This window comes from Sander lucioperca, chromosome 21 (genome assembly GCF_008315115.2).
Source record: "Sander lucioperca isolate FBNREF2018 chromosome 21, SLUC_FBN_1.2, whole genome shotgun sequence".
Lineage (NCBI taxonomy): Eukaryota > Metazoa > Chordata > Actinopteri > Perciformes > Percidae > Sander > Sander lucioperca.
This window is the reverse complement of record NC_050193.1, coordinates 10168575-10191577: the sequence shown is the minus strand read 5'-3', so window position 1 is coordinate 10191577 and position 23003 is coordinate 10168575. Positions and strand designations below refer to the sequence as shown.

At 42.5% G+C, this 23003-nt stretch overlaps 2 protein-coding genes and 1 long non-coding RNA gene across 3 annotated transcripts in view; 2 read left to right on the top strand and 1 right to left on the bottom strand.

Annotated features, from left to right (window-relative positions):
- Positions 1-91: 91 nt before the first annotated feature.
- On the top strand, positions 92-6474 carry LOC116059626 (cytochrome b-c1 complex subunit 2, mitochondrial). Its single transcript, XM_031312849.2, has 14 exons — positions 92-223; positions 1018-1119; positions 1250-1399; positions 1587-1651; positions 1777-1833; positions 1932-2056; positions 3189-3286; positions 3400-3457; positions 3977-4072; positions 4168-4367; positions 4491-4571; positions 4683-4759; positions 4859-5012; positions 6148-6474. The coding sequence occupies exons 1-14, from the start codon at positions 191-193 to the stop codon at positions 6229-6231; spliced, it is 1380 nt and encodes a 459-aa protein (XP_031168709.1). The 5' UTR covers positions 92-190; the 3' UTR covers positions 6232-6474.
- A 1323-nt stretch (positions 6475-7797) lies between these two features.
- Positions 7798-23003, top strand: part of mosmoa (modulator of smoothened a) — a 26146-nt gene continuing 10940 nt past the window's right edge. The window contains exons 1-2 of the mRNA XM_031312679.2: positions 7798-8764; positions 21869-22081. Of these exons, the coding sequence (XP_031168539.1) occupies positions 8659-8764; positions 21869-22081 (319 nt within the window). The 5' untranslated portion in view covers positions 7798-8658. The remainder of the gene's footprint in view (positions 8765-21868; positions 22082-23003) is intronic.
- LOC116059530 overlaps positions 9450-23003 on the bottom strand; it is a 25839-nt gene continuing 12285 nt past the window's right edge. Inside the window, exons 3-4 of the long non-coding RNA XR_004107321.2 lie at positions 15057-15069; positions 9450-9459 (exon numbers count right to left, since the gene is read on the bottom strand). This is a non-coding gene — a long non-coding RNA (uncharacterized LOC116059530). The remainder of the gene's footprint in view (positions 9460-15056; positions 15070-23003) is intronic.

Genomic DNA, 23003 nt, shown 5'->3' with positions numbered 1-23003 from the left:
TTTATATGATTTGACAAAGCAGAGTTTAGTTTATGATAACTTTGAACCTACTACGAACCTACTGCAAGAGTTTATCTTGAAATCCTATATCCTCTGTGATCGGCTGCACGGTGCAGTGCATTGTGGGTAACACCTTAGTCCGCCGCCATATCTGTCTTTCTGTACCGGCTGAAGGAGAGAGTCTAGAGTCATGAGAGGAATCCGGGCTCTGAACAATCTCCCTGTGAGTCTCGTGTTTTCTCTGTTTTATCTGAGCTGTGTAACCGACACGAACTAAACTCTGCTCGTTGTGGTTTTCGGACTGCTTTAAAAGTGAAACCGCATTTAGCTCCAGTTAGCCTGCTGGCTAGTTAGCTTGCTAGGTGGCTAGCAAATGCAGGTTTAGCTAGCTAACTGTCTAACGTTAACGTAAGGCTTGCTTGCATGGTTTTAGTAAGACATCCCGGAATCATTCAAATGAATTGAATGTCCGGTATAATGCGTATGCAGCAAAGCAGTCTGTTGGTTCGGTTTAGTCGGGCCGCTTGTTGTCGCTTATTGTGGTTCAGCTGGATGCAACCTGAAGGTCATCTCCAAACTCGCGTATCCCAAATATTTTGATCCAGGCGAACAACGCCCACAGTTTGGTCATATTTAAAAACACCAAGATATTTTGCTGATACACTACTCCAGTCTTTGTTTACAGGACACATGTTCATGTGGTCTTAACGTATAAAGTTGCACGGGTCATTTCGGAACACCCTACTCTAAAGCACCCTACTCCACTTTACGACAGACTTTCAATGTCTGACATCACATGCCATATATGGAAGTGACCATGTAGTGCATACACTTCATTATTCGTTTGGTTGATAAACAAAAAACGCAGCTGAATCTCATGTTGATTTATTTACAACTATCCTCACTGTTAGGTGAAGTCAAGGACAGTGGAAGAGGTTCCACGGAAGAGGATTCTCTCAGAGGGAAAATTTCCAAAGAAGTCACTAGTCTTAAATTCAGTGTCACTACATCCCACAGAAACGCTGCTATGCCGCTGCTAGGAGAAGTGAAGCTCTGACTGAACCCCTCACAGGCCGCGCACCGTCCTCAGCTGCACTTCTCCCTTCCCAAAATGTCCAGGTAGGTGCTGCTCTCGTCTACACACGAATAGCTGTTGCAGGTTACAATCAAACTGAACATATACGTATATTTGTTTACAGTGTGATTGCACATTTTTTAGTAAAACAAAATGTTTTTTTTGCTGCTTTAGGTGTCCAAGCTTCCAAACGGTCTGGTGGTAGCATCGCTGGAGAACAATTCCCCCCTGTCCAGTGTTGGTGTGTTTGTAAAAGCTGGGTGTCGCTATGAGACGGTGGGAAACCAGGGCGTCTCTCATGTGCTTCGACTGGCAGCAAACCTGGTACTTTTTGAATGCGTCTTCTCTTAGCTGCTTACTGTAGAGCACAGTTAGCTCTCGTTTTCCTTTTAGTAGTATATCATACTTTATTAAAGAGCTGTCCCAGCCCACAACCTGTTAGTTTTTTTAAATCGTATATATCACCAACGTGCTGTAGGGTCTCATTGAAACACTTTCTGTTGTTTTATAGACTACTAAGGGTGCGTCTGCCTTCAAGATCTGTCGCGGTGTGGAAGCACTGGGGGGCAGCCTGAGGTCAGTGAGGGCGCACTCTGCACATGCACGCACTGACAGTTCCTGCATTTCCTGCTATAAATACATACCAGTGTAACCAATAGCCCACCACATTGAACCAACTGTGTCGTCATCTGTACCTGCAGTGTGACATCATCAAGAGAGACCACCGTCTACACCGCAGACTGCTTGCGAGATCACCTGTAAGTGCGTCTGTCTTTATGTCGAGCCTGTTATGTTGTTGTACTCCTACGTTGACGCCTCAGTATGTGTTAACCCTACTGTATCTGTGTGTGTGCAGAGATTTATTATTTGAGTTTTTGGTCAACGTGACTGCAGCTCAGGACTTCCGGCCATGGGAGGTGGACGATCTGACGTCCAGGGTGAAGATTGACAAGGCTCTGGCTCAGCAGTGTCCTCAGATAGGTTAGTAACCAGGAACAAAATATCAGTTCCTAACCTACTTTTTCATTGTGGAAATTGTGGTGTCATGTCACGCCAGAAACACACCGCACGCTGAATAGCTGCGAAGCGCCGTGAAGCAAAGCTATTTTCATTTCGCCACTCCAGCTGCAGCCTGTGCGCTGCAGCGATCGTTTCAGCATCTCCTCTATTTCTTCTGCGAGCCGCAAGGGAATGTGCCAAGTCAGGCAGGTAATCACATACAGGAAGGCCACAGTGCAGTTGGATACTTTTAAGAATAATATAAAATTCAAAATAAAACACCCAGTTCTATGGTGATTTTGGCTGTCTTGACTTCTAAGCTGTATTTAGAGCTAGACACACGTTTTAGGCACACAGAGAGACCGACGGACGGACAGAGTGACACAGCACACACACACACACACACACACGCACACACACACTCAACCAAACACTCACTGGGACAGAGATAGAGAGAGCCGTTCTGTCGAGTGAAGAGGAGAAGGATCGCTTTGTGTCCGGCACAGAGAAATGCGCGTCTGGTATGAACAGCCAGGAGCGGGGTCAGGCACGAATCTACGCTTCACAGCAATTCGCGGTGCTTCTGTGTGCAGTGGGTTTCCGCTGTCAGATTGAAATCTGCATTAAGTGATTTTGATCTCTTGGGCCAAAGCAAACAGCAACAGAACTTTGGCTTTTGTTATACAGTAGTGGAATTAGAGCAATATCAGACCAATCTGACAAACGTAGATCCATCATTAACTGGCACTTTCTTATTTGGCTTCTTTATTTCTGAGTAAACAAAAACTGTGAGCTAAAAGCTGCAAGTAGATGCATAGTGGGCTGTTTTTTCTCAGTGGGATTGGCATATCACAGGGACTCATTTGATTCAATATTCATTATAACAATAATGCGTAAAGACATCGTAAAACATGTCCAAGTTCGAATTGTGTGTTAAATGTTAATTTCTCTTGTTACATGTCAAATATGTGTAAATTTTTTTTTTTAGAGAAATATGTCACATTAATGAAGCTAAAGACACTTTCGTTTCACTGTGACTTTAATGGAGATTTGAAGATGTAGTTTATGGAACATGCTTTCTGTAATACGGAGTAATTTCTATTTTCACCCGCAGGTGTAATTGAGAAGTTGCATGAAGCAGCGTACAAAAACGCCCTGTCCAACTCTCTGTACTGCCCCGACTACATGGTTGGTCGTGTCTCCTCTACACAGGTATGGGTCTTTGTTAGCAAGACATACGAATATAGCAGACTTAACTTTGTATCCTTTGTTAGTGTGTGCGTAGCTCTGACATACTGCTCCTCCTCCTCATCGTCCCCTTGTAGCTGCAGTCATTTGTTGAGGACCATTTCACCGCTGGCAGAATGGCTCTCGTAGGACTGGGTGAGTGTCGCTTGTCTGCATCGTTTTGTCACAGCTGCTCTCCTTTCTCATTTGGCCTGGTTTAACAAGGCTTGATTTTTACTAATGTTTAGTCAGTACTCAGAAGTCATAGTAACCCTATTGATGATGAAAAGTGTGTGTGTGTGTGTGTGTGTGTGTGTGTGTGTGTGTGTGTGTGTGTGTGTGTGTGTGTGTGTGTGTGTGTGTGTGTGTGTGTGTGTGTGTGTGTGTGCCTCTCAAATGTCATTTGGCCTTTTCCCAAAGAAATAGTGGTAGTAAGTCAATACAACAGGCCAGCAGTACTAGTGTGGATTTTTGAACATGTCAAACATAAGGCTGACTTTGCCTGCAAGCAAATGATGTGTGAAGTGTCAGCATGCCTGATTGTTGACACATCATGCTCTTATGGATATTTCTATCCTGGGAATGTGCAGCCTTTATCAGTTAATGAAGGTGCTCTGTGTTCCACTTCAGTTGCTTGTCAAATTAATGCTAAGTTTTTCTCATTTCTGCGGTCAGGTGTACAGCACTCCGTCCTGAGGCAAATGGCCGAGGGGCTCTTGAGTGTCCGCAGCGGGGCTGGAGCACCTGTGGCTAAGGCTGTGTACCGTGGAGGTAAAACTCATGTTTAATAGCGACATTACACCCTTTGAGATTTATCGCTGCGTTCTTGTCATGATGTGTGTGTGTGTGTGTGTGTGTGTGTGTAGGTGAGCTGCGGGTGCAAAACAATGATGACCTGGTCCACGCACTGATTACCAGTGAGGGTGGTGTGACAGGTAGCGCAGAGGCTAATACCTTCAGTGTGCTGCAAAGGATCATGGGAGCTGGGCCGCATGTGAAGAGGGGCTCCAACATTACCAGCAAACTGAGCCAGGGTATTGCCAAAGCTACCACACAGCCCTTTGATGTAAGTTAAAAAAAGAAGGAAATAGAGTTATATGACATTGTGTTATATTTACAACTAACTCTGCATTAGTTATAAATGCAGAGTTTGTTTCCTAATGTCAGATGACCTATGGCTGTCTTTCAGGCCACAGCCTTCAATGCCTCATACTCTGACTCTGGCCTGTTTGGCGTCTATACCATTGCGCAAGCTGACTCTGCAGGAGAGGTAATTGTCGAATTCACTCTTTCCAAGACAAATGTTACCGCATCTAAAATGTGAAAAGATGCCAGAGTCTGCATTTCACTGAACTGTTTCCTGTTGCCGTCCTCTGTGTAGGTAATCAAAGCTGCCATTGCTCAAGTGAGAGGTGTGGCTGAGGGAAACGTATCAGAGGCTGACATCAGCAGAGCAAAGTGGGTTCACTGAGTAACGTTGGACATAGAGGTGAAGCAGTGTTGTGTACCATAATAATATGTTGTTGACTCTGGTTTTTGTTTGACTTTTCTGCATAGGAACCAGGTAAAATCAGAGTACCTGATGTCAATGGAGAGCTCTGAGGGACTGATGGAGGAGATCGGTGCTCAGGCTCTGACCACTGCGGCGTACCAGCTCCCTGATGCTGTTCTCCAGGCTATAGATGCTGTCACCCAGGACGATGTGGTCAAGGTAAATGTCTCTAATGTACTATATGTCAATCTTGAATCAAGTTTTAGTCACACCTTCGCTTAAGTGGTGCTTTGCAATATATTATCAGCAGCAGGCAGCTTCTCTCAGTGAAAAAGATAGGCACAGTGTGTACACAACCTGCCCAAGACCAAATGGCAGACACAAAGTTAGCAACTAGCCAGTGAACATAGTGGAGTACTGAGCAGACAAAGATACAGATAGTTCCCTAAGGAGTTGGAGACCAAAATCCGAGCTAAAAGAAGAGTAAATATTGGACTTTCAGTAATCAGATTTCCAGAAACATGAGTCCAAATTAATGCTGATGTTGCTCCATGTCTTCTGAATGTGTAAATAGGCAACTGTTTGCTAACCTGTTCATGATAACGGCTTTATATGGTAATAATACGTCAACATTGAGCTTACAGCTTGCAAAGCTCACAAAGCTGATTTAAGCCCATCAGCGCCAGGGACTGCTCTCTGTATTTCTCAGTATACTGGTGTTGAGGTGTCTGTGTGGACGTTACCACGCTGGCGCACCGGAAGGATGCCCATACAGCTTATTTGTACTCAGAACAAGTAGTTTATTAACTCCACAACAATGTTGTTACATGAGCAGTACATAAAGTGCCGTCAACCAACCTTGCTCACTCACTTACAGTTCTTCACACTATAGCTGCTTATTCTGGCTCTCTGATTGGTTACATGGTATGTCACTTTACCTATATTACCCAATACCTTGACAGGGAGGGTGGGGGGGGCCACAGCGATGCAGCATTATTATGAATCCCACTGCTTTTCTTAACGCGTCGACAGTGTTTGTGTAATTACTCTAACAGCCACACGGGGGAGACCAAAGTGTGTGTGTGTGTGTGTGTGTGTGTGTGTGTGTGTGTGTGTGTGTGTGTGTGTGTGTGTGTGTGTGTGTGTGATTAATAAAAAGTAAATACAGACATAATGAGGCAGAAACATGCAATTTTTTGTAAATTTTGTTAATCTAAGCATGCACTTTTATGCATCAATGTATTTGTTAGATGTTATGATAGTAAATGGAGTTGTGTACTGTTTGAGTAATTTACCACACAAGGTACTGACTAAGCAGTAAATTAAAAAGTTCCCTCTGCCCTTTTATTTACAGGCTGCGAAACAATTTGTGGATGGCAAGAAGACCATGGCAGCTAGTGGACACCTGGCGAATACACCGTTTGTGGATGAAGTATGAAGATACAGTATAAGAACAGTTACTTTTAACTTGAGCATGCTATGCCTAGCTGCTTCAAAAGGAAAGAGGACCTCAAAGCCACAGCCTCCTGCAACAGTTCATTTGATGTCATCATTTGTACTCTGTCCTGCAGTAAGTGTAAGCACCAACAGGCGGCCGGAGAATCATAATGCAATTTCCCTTTTGTTTTTTTTGTCAATTTAACTGTATATCTATGTAAATTAAAGACAGTAAGTAACAACTGCTGGTTGTCCCTTAAATGTGTATCTTGGAATGAACCCAGACTTACTGAAGGTTTTAAGTGCAGTATCAGGAGTATGAGGGTAGTCTGGTGATTAAAAAGGCTGTTCAGGGAGAAGGTATTTAACAGTTAAGAGATGTTGTTCCATTCATCAACCAATAGGGGGACCCAAAAGCACAAACATGCAGGCTTGACAGTTGCCAATGTTAAAAGTCCTAAATTTAGGTTTAACCAACCCTATTTTTGCTTGTGCAGATTTAACAGTTGTGGAATAAATATTGATACATATAAGCATATGTATCAATACTTGTATACAAAGCATATAGCAGCAAAATGTACATAAATGATCAAAATAATATTAAAAAAATATTAAAGTATAATAAGTGTTATATTTTAAGATTATTTTATGTTTTGTATGTAGAATATTAATCTGCAGAGTGGCTTGTTACTCTAGCTGTCAGATAAATACAGTGGAGTAAAAAGTACAAAATGTCCCTCTGAAATGTAGTTTGAGTATAGTATAACATGGAAGGTACCTCAGAATTGTACTTACACACAGTACTTGGTAAAGGTGTACCCTAAGTCTCCAAATACACTCATGGCCAAACTATTGTTAGTGGCAAATTTGCTCAGATTTTGTCCAGATACGGCTAATTATTATTTTAATTATTGATTAAGCTGTTAACTATTTTTCATTCCTTGTTTAACAATATAATGCCAGATTAGGTGCGAATATGTTCATCACAATTTTTCAAAACCCAAGATGAAATATTTGAATGGTTTGCTTTAACTCAAGACCCATAACTTAAATATTAGAAGCTGGAATCAGTGATAGTTTGCTAAATTAATGTTGAACAATGAATGGCAATTATTTGTATGTCCTATCATTTCAGCTCTAATTCAACTAAACACATTTATTGAGCAATATGTTTCATGTGAGTACTAACATGTCTCAAAATTAGATGTTGACACAAGGGCCTCAAAATTATCAAACTATGCAAATTTTGATTCTGATTCTGGTCAGATCAAAACTTCACAAACTTGATCTTGAGAGATCAGAGAAATTTCTATCTCTCGAGCAAATCCCCGAATTTGCAATTAATCGGAGTATCAAAGTAACCAATTGACTTGCATTGAAGCTGAGACTTGTGTGGTCTTAAAGGTGCACCCTTGTAGCACTGATTCAGTTCCCACTACTACACCGACCCCCCAATTAATTGCCACAAACTCAGGATAAAATGAACCATGAACCCCGTTTTGCATAGTATCGCGAGAAGTGAACAAATGGCCCCTCCACCCCCCCCCCCTTCTGTACGCGAAGACACTGAGCTCTGTGTGTGCGACGCTGCGTGGGGGTGTTCGCCTGATGTCATTTGGCAGAAAGGGAGGCTGAGCTAACGGTGGGCACGCGAGTGGAAAGCATAACAATAACGTTACCGCTTTACCGTCCACATCGGGACTTATAACGTGTCTTTTGGATTTAAATACCGACTCCTCACCGTGGTCCAAAGAAGACGACGAGGTGCAGCTAACGGTCTGAAAGTACCAGATGCTATTCCAGCGGAGAGGGAGAACTGGCTCGAATAAGCAAGAGAGGGTGATGGGTTCCCGTTTTCCTGACGGCTAACGTTAACGTTAGACCTTCGTTGGAAACACGGATACTGTGAAGTGAGGGGGACTTGTTTTGCTTCTTCTCCACCTCCGTCTATGTGACATTGTGCCTGAAATGCTAGCGCGGTCTCTGCCGTCGAGCAGCCTCTGGGCCGCAGCTCGGCACACCGAGCCCGAATCTGGGAAATAGCTAGCTTGCTGCAGCTGTACCAGATGCTGCTGTTGCGGCTGCTGCTGCTAAACGGATCCGAAGGACAACACAAGCAGTTCAGGGCCCCGGCGCTGAGTGAGCTATTGTTTTACCTTACTGGACTACACAACGGGCATTTGAGATGTGATGCTTTTGTGCGTCGTTTTTTAGCCTTGTGTAGCTGGAGGCTCTTGCTTGCTTGACGCGAAGGAGCTAACGTTGCTGCAAAATGCACAGCAGAACCACAGCAGCAGGCTCCTGTTGAAGGGGGCGAGGTTTGACTGATAACAGATAACCCACCCCGTATCTCCTAACACTCGGTTCACATTTGGACTACGACCACCACATTTTTTCCACGTCATTCACCGCTTCATAAGCTGGCGATATGGATAAACTAACGATCATTTCAGGGTGCCTGTTTCTGGCAGCAGATATCTTTGCAATAGCCAGCATTGCAAACCCAGACTGGATCAACACTGGTGAATCAGCAGGTAAATGAAGCAGGCCACAGCTGCCACTGAAAACTACCATTACCGTATGTTTTGTTTTTTCACTGCCCCCCACACCACATGACCATTTCCCATCCGATAATCTCCACAACAAAGATATGCTCCATTCATCTGCAGCAACATCTTTTGTCCTCCACAGCAGTGTGTTCTGTGCATATTTTTGGCGTTTCTTATTGACTAAAATATCAAGACCAATAATTACAATTTCATACCTGATTAAGCAGCACCATGGACCTCTGCCGCGTCTAGGGTTCGTCTATATAAATGTCAGAAAATAGTCAAAAACAGCCATCATAATTCGGGAAGAACAGAATCAATCGTTAAAATAGTCGTTAGTTTCAGCCTTTATTTCTGTTTACCGGCTAATTGATTAAGCGGCTTATCATTTTAACACTAACAGTAATGTTTAATCGTGTATTTCTCTTGTGACTTGACATTTAAAGTGACCTCCATGTGATCAATCTAATCAGTGATCACTTGAGGAACCGAAGCAGGTGCTCATTTGGGGTGTCCCTGCTGATTTTGGAGAGAAGCACGTGCTGTTAGTCCTCTGCTTTATTTGTGTCTCCTGAAAACACATCAAGGCTATTGATAGACAGCTGCTCCTCTTTGTTCCCTCTGTAGGATGACAGCTTAGTAACTGGGTCAGGGAGGGTCCATCATCCGCCAACACACACCTAGCCTGTATTAGCTCCACAAAAAAACAATCCGTTCAAAAGTAATAATAGGATGCAAATGAAATGAGGGCACCATCTACAATACATGCCATTTGATTGTATTAGAGAGCTCCCATCTAAAGTTAGTTTACTACAGCCAAAAAGTGAACGGTAACCGTACAGGAAGTAGAAGTAGTAGGTTAGTGTTGTGGTGAGTGTGTGTGTGTGTGTGTTAGACCAGGTTTCCTATACAGCAACCAACCACAACCTCACTGTTCTCACTTCCACTCACAGCTTTCACCGCCCTCTTTGAGGATTGTGATGTGACTTGGTGTTATGAGATATAATAGACCACTGACATACATCTCTCTCACACTTTTCTTTCTCATCATTTTGAGAATATACCAGCCGCTGTTTAGGAATATACGTAAAGGTGCAGTAGGTAAGACTTAAAAAACGAACTTTCTGTCATATTTGCTGAAACTGACCCTATGTTCGAGTAGAACTACACGAAGCAGGTCATTTAAAAAAAAAAAATCTGGCTCCTCTGGCACCACCTGCAGCCTGTAGTGCGATTTGCAAAAATCCACAGCTCCCTGTTCAAATGCACCAATCATGGCCAGGGGTGTGTGTCTAATTGCATGTCAATCACTGCTCATGCACGAGCATTCATTCTCCCTTGTGGGGGGAGGGGCTTAGGAGACCGTTTTGAGCTTTAGCAGAAAGGGGGGGAGGGACTGAGAAGTTGTCGATGTTCACATTTTTTGGCTAAGTCCTGGATCCTACCTACAGCACCTTTAATGCCCGACAAGGTGTCCATTATCAGGAATTAATGGACGACGGGGAGGCCAGAACCATTAATTACCTGATAATGGACAGCTCGAAGAGCATTAACCCGCTTAAACCACGGTAACTTGCAATTTTTTTTTTTTTTTTAAAGACCATTCATTTATATATTTTTATGCGTTTGCAATGAAAATCAAAAGTTTTTCAAACAAGTTTTTCAAGTCTGTTTCCTTGGTAACACCTGAGGGTTTGACTAATACCTGGAACAAGCATTCCCATCCCATAAGGTTCTTATGCAATGGAAATGTTGGTCACTGCTCCAGTAAATAGGACGGATTTTAGATATGTCTTATCAAGATATTTCTTGTCCACTCAGCTCATAGAACCCTTTAGCTCAGACCGCTACCAACCAGACGTTAGCTAGCTAACGTTATTCTAGCAAGATCCAAAGTCAGTAACATTGTGTATGGTTGACAATCAGTGAATATCATTTGACAGTATGTTTACCAACAAGACAAGCTAGCTATCCAGCAATGCCATTGTCCCCAAATCAATATCAAGACTTTAATGAACAAATGATACGCCATGTTTACTGTTGGCCACAGCCTGAAGTAGTGAGTTGAAAAGGGAACGGGATGTGAGATGATCGCTAAATGTGAAACAAAGTAAGTTCAGAGGGGCAGTGTAATTTATGTCTTGCAGCTTGTGTGTGAGCGCCATCCTGTGGTGTTCAGAGGAGGAGGCACCGAAGGACTAAGTGTAGTGAATAAGATTATCTGATTTTTTTCCTCCATTTAATTTAGGACGGGAAACACTCAGTTTCACTGGAACTCCTTAGTAGGTGTCCTATACCAATTTTTAATGGACACCTTGCAGCCAATCAGAGTTGAGTATTCACCCAGACCATGGTGTAATGTATGATAGTAAATTAATTTAGGTTTTTATTCTAGTCATTATTCTGTAGTGTTCTTTAGTCTAGGAGGACAGTTAGTTCGCTTGCGAAGTAAATTTTGAGTAAATATTCATTTGGACAGTAGGTTACAGTTTCTGTCCATCTTGGTAAGGCATCAGTAGCAACATAGTCCTATAAAAGCCTCTTTACATTATTTAGTCAATGGAAAAATAAAAGCGGATTGTCATTATACATAGGGTTGGGTACCGTTTGGATTTTTACGATTCCGATGCCAAACCGGTACTTTTAAAACGATTCCGATTCCTAAACCGATTCTTGAAAAACTGAAAAATGACATCAAAGAAAGGCTCTTTTATGGAGTTTTTAAAAAAATGAAAATTATTTAAATTTAACAATATATTAACGTTTTAAAGTACTTAAATATATAATAAGTTAACCTAAGTCACCTAATAATATTAATGTATACTTTATTAATCCCGCAAGGGGAAATTACAATACCTAACACATAACTACAATAATTTAACAAATAACAGTTACACTATTAACAAGTAAGAACTAAATAAATGTTGTTGAGTTGGTATGCCAACCAGCTTCAAACTTTAGCTTTTCTTTTGCAGAAAAATGACCATATTTGCCTTCTCTGGTGAGATACTACACCTCTCCTGACTTATGGCATGTCCTGCACAGGAGAAAACTCTCTCAGGTGGTGTCCAATAGGCCTGTACATACAGGGAGAAGTTTGAAAGGGCAGACAATACCACCAGGCTACAGGGTCTTGTCCTGAACGATAGACTATGTTTACTAGCGATCACGTGCAGTGAATGGTTAATATGCTTTTATGTCCGTTTTGGTGAGCCCAGAGGCAAAATATGCCATTTAAAAAGTAGCCTACATTTACGATAGCTAGCTAACAGTAGGCTACAGAGAAAGTGTGATATTTTTACGTCCGTTTCGGAGCATGTACAAAAAGCCGTCTATCAGCTGTGATTTTAGAGTGCACGTCGGGGGAATAGCGCGGACACGCGCTTCACACCGCGAGTCGCGAGCGGGCACGTGCGCCACTTGGCGTAAAAGGGAGAAAGAAAAAAGAGTCTGCCGCTGTCTGGAGCGACAGAGGGAAAATATTTCAGTCGGAACCGAAATTTGTGTTCTAATTCAGTCCGAATACTACCGTTTGCGTAGGAACCGGTTCCATAGTAGAACCGGGTTTCGGTACCCAACCCTAATTATACAGCTGTACATTAACTAGAAATGCATCATAATGTGCACCTAAAGGCTCTGACACACCAACCAGACGGCCGACCTTCGGCAGAAAAGGCAGTCGGACTGACTGCCTCCCCGAGTTGGTCAAAAAAGTGCCTCAGAACACACCGAAGCGACACCGACTTGAGCGTACGTTCTGCGCCTGCGCGAGATGTAATACGTCTCCATAACAGCAGACGGCGCTAATCTGTATTGTCGCCCAAAAAATTAAAACCGGCAGCTGATTGGATGAACGCGTCACGTGGTTCTGGCTTCTCCCCGACCATAATGGCGGCTCGTTCGGAATACGATCTCATATTTTACGAAAATAGTTCACCGAAACCCTGAAACTGTGTTTCTGAAAACATTTTAAGCGAGAAATAGGCCATGCAGTTGCTGAATCTGTCTTCATTTCAGATCGACAAAGGTCAGTTTAAAGCAGCCATATTATGCTCATTTTCAGGTTCATATTGTATTTTAAGGTTGTACCAGAATAGGTTTACATGGTTTAATTTTCAAAAAACACCATATTTTTGTTGTACTGCACTGCTCTCTCTCACTGCTGCAGATCCTCTTTTCAGCTGGTCTCTGTTTTAGCTACAGAGTGAGACCTCTTTTCTTCTTTTTCTTCTGTACTATCTTTGATTGAACTCGCACATGCCCAGTAGCTCAGACGTAGATCATGTCAGCTAGCTAGCTCCATAGACAGTAAAAGAAAGGCTGTTTCTACAACTTTGGTCAGTTACAAGGTAGGATTAGCTGGGAGACTTCTAAATGAGGGCGCACATGGAAGTAGTTCTTTTGTAGATTATGGTGAACTTGTGTGTGTTGTAGCAGTGCTTTGCTATTGAGAACGAGGTAGCATGCTAGCGTTAGCATGCTAACGCTAACGCTATGAGCTAATGGTTGCGGTTAGCCTGCTCGTTTCGGCTTGTGACGTCACAAGCCGTGCTGATTTTGAACAGCTCACCCGGGGACTGAAGACAGGACACATTCAGAAACTGTATCTCACTCTAAACAGCATGGATGGATTTTTTTCAAAGTTTGTATGTGTGTGGAAGCACCAGAGACACAACATAACACCCCAAATCCCAGAAAAAGTGATTTTTTCATAATATGGGCACTTTAAAAGATTTCCGTCCGATTTTGAGAGACTGTAGTCACGCTCATCCCGCTCGTCATTTCCGGGTTAGCACTCCACCAATCAGATTGGTCATTGAGTCAGACTGCCCGCCTTCCGATTCAACATGTCAAATTGCCCCAAATGAAGGCTGACAGCTCCGGCTGACGACGGCACAGAACACACCAAACAGACTTGAGTCACTGACCTCACCAGACTGTCCGATGGCCGATAATCGGGTTGGTGTGTCATGGCCTTTAAATGCCAAATGTACAAGAAGTTTTTTGTGACAGAGCTTTGAGTGTTAATAAAAGATTCTGGATTAGGCTGTCTTTATGGGTTGAGTGTGCGGTCTCAACCACACACATTTGTGGTTAGTTTTTGCTGTACCACTTTAACCTAAATACCAAATAATGATTTATAACACACTATAATGTAGTTGTAAGCAGATACAAGTTTTTATAAGTATTTGTCAACAACTAACTCCTGTGTGCACCAATGAGTGGAGACTGGTGTATGAACCTGTAATAAAAGACAAACTTTATAGTAGAGTAGTATAGTAAAACACTGTTGCAGTATATATCTGCTTACAACTACATTATATAGTGTTATAAACATATGTATAGTAATTATAAATGTTAAATGGGGGCGTTAAAATCAAGTCCATTTATGTTGTCTTCTTATTTTTACATTTCTAAGTTTCAACTTGTGACATTGGCTCCTCTTTGTCAGTATAGTCTTGCCTGTTTTTAAGATGGTCTAGGCATATTAAATACAAATGTATAGTTTCTATTTGAGGCTCTGTTACACTCTTTTGTTGGATTCTTAGACCTCTATTAGAGCTACTGTCGCTAAATTGGATTGATGAGAGCCACATTTCGTGCACTGATTGTGTTAAGTTATATCAGAGTTAAACTATTTATCATGAGTTGTTTGCATTATTTTGTCTATCCCATTCAACAGACTAGTGTAGTGTTGGAAGTTGAGTTATTATTATGAAGTAAGAGCCCCTAGTGACTCCCCAGATTGTATTATCTCCAGGCAGCTGACCTTTGGTTCCCAGCTCTGTTGTTGTTTTGTTAGGGGGGCTCAGCACTTGACAACGCTCCTATGTAGGACCTCAGTGTGTCGTCTTTGTACTCGGTGTCGAGAAAAAGACATGTTCTCCTTGGCAGTTAGCAGCAATAAAGCTGCATTTGCTCATTAAGTGTGTGGCTTTTGCCTCCTGTTTTGGTCAAGTGATTTGATCAAAGCTTTTGGAGAACAAATCAAGAATACGTAAACAAACTGTGAGACTGCACATTTGAGGAAGGAGAAGTAGCACTACTGTAACGCAACACAAAAGACAGAGTGCGTATCCATGACACTGTCCTCACTTCAGTGTGATATCCTCAGGCAATAACAGCTGAAGTTGATTTCCTGTGCTGAGCTTCAAGACAAAGCCATTGTTGCTGTAGTGTCAGCCACAAACTGATTCTCGTCCGCTCCGCTGCTGACAGATACTTGTCACCAGAGTGAATGTCGTAGAGCCTGAATAACCTCTGATACACTCTGCACACACACACACACACTTAAAAAATGCTAATTCACAGATTGGCCTTTCATCATGCCACATCCAAGATGATGTAGGTTTCCTAGACAATCTTAAACCTTGAAGGCGACCTTTTCTCAAAATCAACAGTGTCAGTGATTTCCACCTGTTAATTCAGGTGGAAATCATTCTCTGTTTTAAGAATGAACTAATAACCTTTCTGTTCCAATTTAGCATTACCCTGATATAACTATTGTGTGCTGAATGAAATAAAAGACTGCTGTTGATGGAGATCACAAGGTGAAAGTTGTGATCGACAGGAAAAATGCCAAAGCAAGTGGTACTGGTGCTGCTACAGGTGGTGTCGGTGCCAGAGTTGTGATTGTGCCCAAAAAACTCAGGCATTGTAGTCAAAGACACTATTCAAGCTAGTTGTAGTTGCTAGATTATTAGTCTGGGTTGTGCAAAAACTTGGCTTATTGAAAAAAAACAAAAAAACTTGTAACATCAAATAGGAAACAATATAAATGTACAAAATGCATGAAAAAGACATGTAAATAATCACTTGTGCACAGGAACGGCTTCTGTTATTTATTTATTTATATTTATATATATATATTTTCATCAGATTTTGAGAGACTCTAGTCACGCTCATCTCGCTCATCATTTCCGGGTTAGCACTCCACCAATCAGATTGGTCATTGAGTCCGACTGCCCGCCTTCCGATTCAACATGTCAAATCAGCCCAAATGAAGGCCGACGGCTGACGACAGCACAGAACACACCGAACTGACTTGAGTCACTGACCTTACCAGACTGTCCGATGGCCGATAATCGGGTTGGTGTGTCATGGCCTTTAAATGCCAAATGTACAAGAAGTTTTTTGTGACAGAGCTTTGAGTGTTAATAAAAGATTCTGGATTAGGTAGATAGTCTTTATGGGTTGAGTGTGCGGTCTCAACCACACACATTTGTGGTTAGTTTTTGCTGTACCACTTTAACCTAAATATCAAATAATGATTTATAACACACTATAATGTAGTTGTAAGCAGATACAAGTTTTTATAAGTATTTGTCAACAACTAACTCCTGTGTGCACCAATGAGTGGAGACTGGTGTATGAACCTGTAATAAAAGACAAACTTAATAGGAGAGTAGTAGTATAGTAAAACACAGTTGCACTATATATCTGCTTACAACTACATTATATAGTGAATGGTGAAATATTAAGGAGGAATATTAAATTGTGTTATTCCTTTTCAAAGCACAAGGACACACAGTGTCCCTGATGCAAAGCAACTGAAACCAGGCCCAGCCAATGTCATCTAGTTTCAGCGTTTTAGAGTCAGCAGTTTAGACCTGCATTTCAGTCCAACCTGTGCCTCCAGCAGGAAAGGACAAAAACAGCAGCGCTTGTTTAGAACTACAGATGTAAACATGACGATGTTTAATTAATACTAGGACTGTAACAGTTTGTGTATTCGTGCCGAACCATCGCGGAACCGAGGTCACAGTTTGGTGCACGCAGAATACATCGATATGCGTGATGTGGAAATAAAATTCACAGGCGTGAGTTTCGTCCAGAAGCTTTCAGCCGTAAGTACAGTCAGGTGCTGGGCTTAGCACAATAAGCTGATTGGCATGTGAGTCAGTCCCACTATGACGAGCGCAAATAAAACGCCAGACCTGCCTACGGGTTCAGCAACAACCGCAACGGAGAGAGAGGTCTGTGTAAGACAAGGACGGTTAAAGTTATTTGAATGGAAACGGATCAAACATGCTAACGCACATTTGACGGTATCACCCGGATGCGCCAATCACCGGGACAAGGAAAAAACAATGCGGATCCTAACTCCTTATCTCCGCTGCTTTTACGCAGCCTTTAGACGCAAAAGCAGAACTGCTGTACCACTGTACCGAATTTGCACCAAACTGTGACTCCTAAACCAGGGTATGAACCGAATGGTGACTTCTGTTTACTGTTACACCCCTAACTCACACACAGAAAACAGCAGCTTTAAAATGAAAAAATAGCAGCTGTATCACTCCCACACTGGCCCAAGTGTTCACTTTCATTGCCTGTAGGTGAAAGCATTCCAACTGCTGTCTGCTTATTTTGCTTTTATATAGGCGCTGCAGGTTGTATATAAGATAAGATTAGCTTTGTCATTTAGTACTTATGTTGAAAGAATGCAATACTCTTGTGGGTTTGTCTAACATGGTTTGTATGCAAGTTTTGGCCGTACGCAGCAGCTGTGCTCCAGTGCCTCGACAAGGCAAGTGGGCCTCCAGCAGCAGTGGCAGAAGACGCAGCTGTTTGCTGCTTTAGCTTGTCTACTTGCTGCCCACCACAGTTCAGAGGCCTGTTTGATTCATCCCTCCAGAGCTTTTCAACAGCAGCACCCCCCCATTTTCCACTAATGATAGCATCCTCATGCTGAAGATGAGCAGACTCGGACCTCATTTCCTCTCATTTGGACCGAGACATGGTGAGAGGAGTATTTTGTAGTAGTGTGCACAAAGTTGACGGCAGGGTAAGAGGGCCCGATGGGGGCGTGAAAGTGAGTAGGGCCTCAAAATACAGGATTGACCCATTATTTTCTGTATGTGAGAGACAGAGGGAAGCAGAAAGAGAAGCAGTTTCAAGGCGTGGTCACAATGGCTCTGTGTCCCGTTTACTTCAACTGAGTTCAAGCATTGTTTCTTGCTTCGGTAGACTTGTAGGTCAGAGTTCACCTTTGATTAATTTTGACCCTGCGGATGTGCTCGGTCAGCAGATAGACTGACACTGATTTGCTGTGTTTGGAAATGGTCATTTTACTAGAGATGTGCCATCACCTTGTCAAGAACAATATCACTACTAGACTGCAAACTGCAGCATCACTCTCCCAGACTGTTTGTGATCTTCCTGCCCAATATGTATTTATTATCCACAACTGAACAGTGACCTTACCTTTATACAGCCAGATGCTCCCTTCACTCCTCACTCTGACCTTTGCCCATCATGTCTGCCAGAGGGTGAAAATGGGCCATTGTTGCTTAGTTGTACTTTTTAATGTCTTCCCTCCGTTAAAGAAATAATGACATTTTGGGAAATAGGCTAATTTGTTTTCTGTTACACGAGAAGATTGGCTTTGTAGGGTTGTGTGTTTGCAAGTTAAGACAGAAGTGGAATCTCCCATGTTAGAATGAAATATACATCATGAACACACCGTTGCTTTTTGACCATAAGTCCAACTTTAATGAGAACTGTTTGTGTGCGTGCCTGCTTGTTGAGTTGTTTACCTGCGTCCGTGTACCATAGCGTGCTTGCCTGTTGTAAGGCAGGAATTACACAGAGAGCTAGTGAAACAGCAGGAGGCCAGAGGATCCAGGAGAAATGGTCATAAACTGGTGCCATTAACTGCAGCTCTCAAACTTTTGCTTAATGTTTTTCTGTTTCGCAGCACAAGTCCCTGCTTTTTTTTTTTTACCTTGCGCACCTCCCGTACTTTGATTTGCTCGAGGTTACTTTGTAATTGACTTCAGTAATAGGCTGTTGAGTAAGCCTGTGAGCTATTCATGTGCCATTGTTGTGTTTCTGCTATGGTTTCTGCACAGCGAGAATTGAATTGCATTAGCAATAAGGCAAACGATAATGTAAAAGTGAAGACAGAGAACATCCTTTTCAGTTTTTCCTTGGTTGTAATGAAAGGTGTACCCTAATGACAGCAATGCTGTATGTAGTCTAAAATGTAGGGTTGTATGCCTGCAACAGCAGATCTAAAGCCCTCAGTTCTGCAGCTCCATAGCTTACTTTAACATCTACAGCTCCCAAGGTGTTTTTTTTAAACCACTTGCATTGTTTGTGTGGGTTGTTACTAGAACAGCAGTACTTTCAATGGGTGTTTAAAAGGGGACAGGATTTCCTCTGGACCACCTGTAGAACGCACCACACCCCCGGAGCAACAAGAACATTTTTCTCACACAGGCTTTGCTATTCTGTTTGTATTCAAGTGCGTTAGACTCAATAGGGTTTTTAGCAGCATCATGTATTCATTGTGTAAATATACAAAGGGTTATAGAGAGACAGATTATAAAATGTCTGGATTTGGGTGCCAGACAGAGCAAGTAATGCACTTGACCTTCTGAAATTCTAGCTCACATACTTATCTTATGCACGCGTCCACCCACCTGCTGAGCCACTGTTGAACTTTTATGATGTCGCCCACACAGACCTCCCTTTTCAGTGAATGGGTTATTTTGTGGTCGTTAATGTTTCTTTTTTCAGATAATGCCTCAAGCATGTAGAGTAAATAAAGTCCCTGTATTACTCTGAGAAGACATTGTGCCATTAAAGCTTCAATTCAGAATTAGCTTAGCCACATACCGTATATGTTTAGCAGTTTTACATAGATGGACATAGATGGAGTTTATTTAAAGGTTCCCTGGGGAGTTTTTGACCTCTTTTACCGCTATGGAGTTATCCAGATGGTGGTAATGAGCCACCATATGCAGCTAAAGCAGGAAAGAAGAAGACTGCTAGCAAAAATAAATTAAAATATTGCCTTTGAATCTGTTTTTAAAGTGTGGGGTTTATTAATTATGACTGTGACATTTATAGCTAGTGCCATTTTAAGACTGAGCATTCAGACTGAAAACAGTGTTGGGTTAGAGAAACGCAAGGAGCTGCGTTTGTCGAGAGTGTTGCTTCAGGTACCTGTGTGACAAAGACATGCAATCCCGGAAGGTCAGTTTGATTAAAACATCAACGATTTTAAAGGATTAAAAAATAGTCTGTCTTTTGCTGTTAACTTGTAAAGAATGTTACAACGTAATTACCCGGGAATGTATGCTTGTACGAATTTGATTGGCCAATGCAGTGCTCGCTGCAGGATGTCGCTGCAAAAATCTAGTTTTATCTGCCTTGTGGCTTCATTGAAATGAAGAAGGGTGCTGCATTTTTTATGCAGTGCTGTTGTGTCTCTTTACACAGTATAACAACGTCCTATAATCTATCTACAAATACAAAGTGTCAATGCAGCATGGGGTGTAGGACAGCTCATCTGCCATCCCAAAAGACATACATCATCCAAGTGTACTAAAACCCCTCTAATTTTTTAAATGAATACCTCACATCCCCCACAGCCTCTCGCTTTATAGTCCGCCTTTCTTTGCCCGAGACCTTTGATCAGTAGAGGCCTGAGTGATGCGATGCTGTTCTGCTTACTCAGGTAGAAATTCCCCTTGAGGACCTGCTCTAATTGAATGGCGTCCCTCCAGAGTGGCTGCACCACTGGAGCACGTTCCTGCTCGGAGTACTGGCCTTCACTCTCGAGCTTTAGCAGAGCCTTGCTCATGACTCAGAGTGAGACATGAGTCCATTTGACTCCTTGTCTGATCAATGATGGATGGGTAGAGTAGAACATCAGTGTGCATACTTAGATATTCAAAGATCCTAGCCAAAGACTAGAGATGAAGGAAGGCTAAGGTTATTGCCAAGTATAGAAGGCTTTGACATATATTTACAGAGATACTGGGTCTCAAAAGCTGCTGAAAATTTGTCTCGATATCATTGTCATACTTGCGTTGGATGGATTCAGTAATTGGCATAATTGATTTTGGCCTCACTATCTCTTCTTGAGTGTGAAAGCCCACAAAAATATATTGGCCGCCATAATTGAGCCCACCAGCTCCTCGCCAACACTGAATTGTTGCCTAATTAAAGGAGCTTCTCTCTTCTCTCCTCCTTCACTTGTTTCTCTTTCACTTTGACGTCAGCTGAGCTGCTACACTTTTGTCTCCCCTCCGAATTAGTTTTACTGTTCAGTACAAGACAATTCATATTTTTCGTTCTCGTAGTTTTTTCACCCGCAGTTTTTATTCAGGCCTTGAGGCATACTGTTGCCTTCAAATATCTAGTCTAAGAAATTTGCATCACATGCGAAAATGGCCTCTGTGTAGGAAGTTTGCGTGCAGCGGGCCTCGGGCTGTTTGAGTGCCTCTACATGTTTTTGATGTTTCAAAGCCACTTATCTTGTGTTTTAGGTGTTGATGATTTGGCTGTTCTTCCTTCTGCTAATAATGCACCATGTTATCATTAGTTTTGGGACATTTTAGAATGAATGTTCTGAGCATGCCGTATGCATTCAATGAATGTGGTGCTGATGCTGTTATGTTTTGTTTATGACCACAAAAGGGTTACCATTATCAAAGATAAATCGGCAATATGTGGAAAAAAAAGACATTGAGGATAGGCTTACTGGCCTAAAGGTAAGGTAGCCACTAATGTAGCCATCCGCAGATCATACAGTTAGGCTTAAGGATTAACTGTGCAATTCATTTTTATAGAATATATGTAGTAGGGGGTCCCTGTGCCGTCTCTCTGTCAACTAAGGGGGCCTTGGCCTAAACAACGTTGAAGACCCCTGGTTTATTTGCATTTTGTTTGCTGTGTTGAATTAAATTCTGATAGATGATTCCCAACTCCTGTGTTACATGTTACGGACCAGTTCTGGGGCTACCGAGTTGTGAGGAATCAAATGATTCTGCAAAAAAAGTTGTATATTAGGCTATTTTAGCAGTAATTACCTTGAACTTGCCATGGTCTGATCTCTGCTTAGCTACTCAATCTGCGCATACTGTTATCCTATTTTTCAGAGAATTCATGAGAGCTCAACAGTTTCTTCACAGGAGGTAGAGGAAATAAAAGGCCTAATGTGTGTTAAAATATTCAAACTGCAAAAAAGGGTTGGGACCCCCTGTCATAGATCACCTGGTAAACCCAATATTATATATGTTTTTGTGTGCTTGTTGAATGACAAATTAAAGTGAAAACCTCAACAACCTCTGTCTGCAGGTGCCCTTACAGTCGGTCTAGTCCGACAATGTCAGACCATCCACGGAAGAGACCGGACCTGTATTCCACCTCGGCTGCCCCCAGAGTGGGTCACCACACTTTTCTTCATCATCATGGGCATCATCTCCCTCACAGTCACCTGTGGACTGCTCGTGGCATCACACTGGCGCCGAGAAGCCACCAAATACGCCCGATGGATCGCCTTTACTGGCAGTAAGTGAACCAGACAATGACATTCACGCTGAATGAAATAGTTTTGCTTTACTGGATTTGCCATCAGCACAATTCCCCCTGGAGCTGTCTCACCTTCTTCTCTGTCTCACTGCATCTGTCATGACATAACCTATAGAAAGTCACCTTGGCAACATTAGTATTCTCATGGACATAGTCTCTTTAGGGAAGGAAATAATAAAAGGAGAAGTGATGAGGTTGAATCGTTGTAGAAAATTGGCCCTGTTATGCACTGCTAATTTAGATGTGTAGCTAAGTGTGTCGTCAAAAACATCCAAGGCTATATACAGGACCTTTTGTGTGTTTGTGTTTCTGAGAGTGACGTGTGTGTGTGTGTGTGTGTGTGTGTGTGTGTGTGTGTGTGTGTGTGTGTGTGTGTGTGTGTGTGTGTGTGTGTGTGTGTGTGTGTGTGTGTGTGTGTGTGTGTGTGTGGAGGGGGGGGGTGCGTTTGCACATTCATGAGTTTTTTTCCTGCATCCTTAATGACTCCTCTTGCTCCCTGAAGCTGATTTATTGAGTAATGCAGCTCCTCTGATACCAGAGTGGGTGGCTTATGTGCCACAGCGTTTCTCTAGTGTTTTCTCTCCCTCTTTGCCTTGAACATCGCCCCTCTTTATTTATCTTTTTTTTTAGATGCACTTCCAGCACTTGATAATAACCCATCATCCATCTCGTGCACTGTGGCTAGGCTGGTTTCGTAAGGCTGTGTGGGAGGGCGGAGTTTGATTGGGCTGTTAAGGGAATAGACGGCCTAAAGCACACTTGTACAGATGGAGCAGTGGCCTCTGAAGCCACAATGCTCTGTATTATTGTTTGTAAGCAGGGTGCATTTTTCAGGACACTGGCTTTTTTGTTCTGCAGATTTGAACAAACACCCTGTGCTTTCCTCAAGTTTTTTTGCCTG

Coding starts and splice junctions, on each gene's coding strand:
- LOC116059626 (XM_031312849.2), top strand. CDS start 191: ATGAGAGGAATCCGGGCTCTGAACAATCTCCCT. Junction 4,073..4,167: donor TAAGGCTGTGTACCGTGGAG/GTAAAACTCATG, acceptor GTGTGTGTGTAG/GTGAGCTGCGGGTGCAAAAC. Junction 4,760..4,858: donor GCTGACATCAGCAGAGCAAA/GTGGGTTCACTG, acceptor TTTTCTGCATAG/GAACCAGGTAAAATCAGAGT.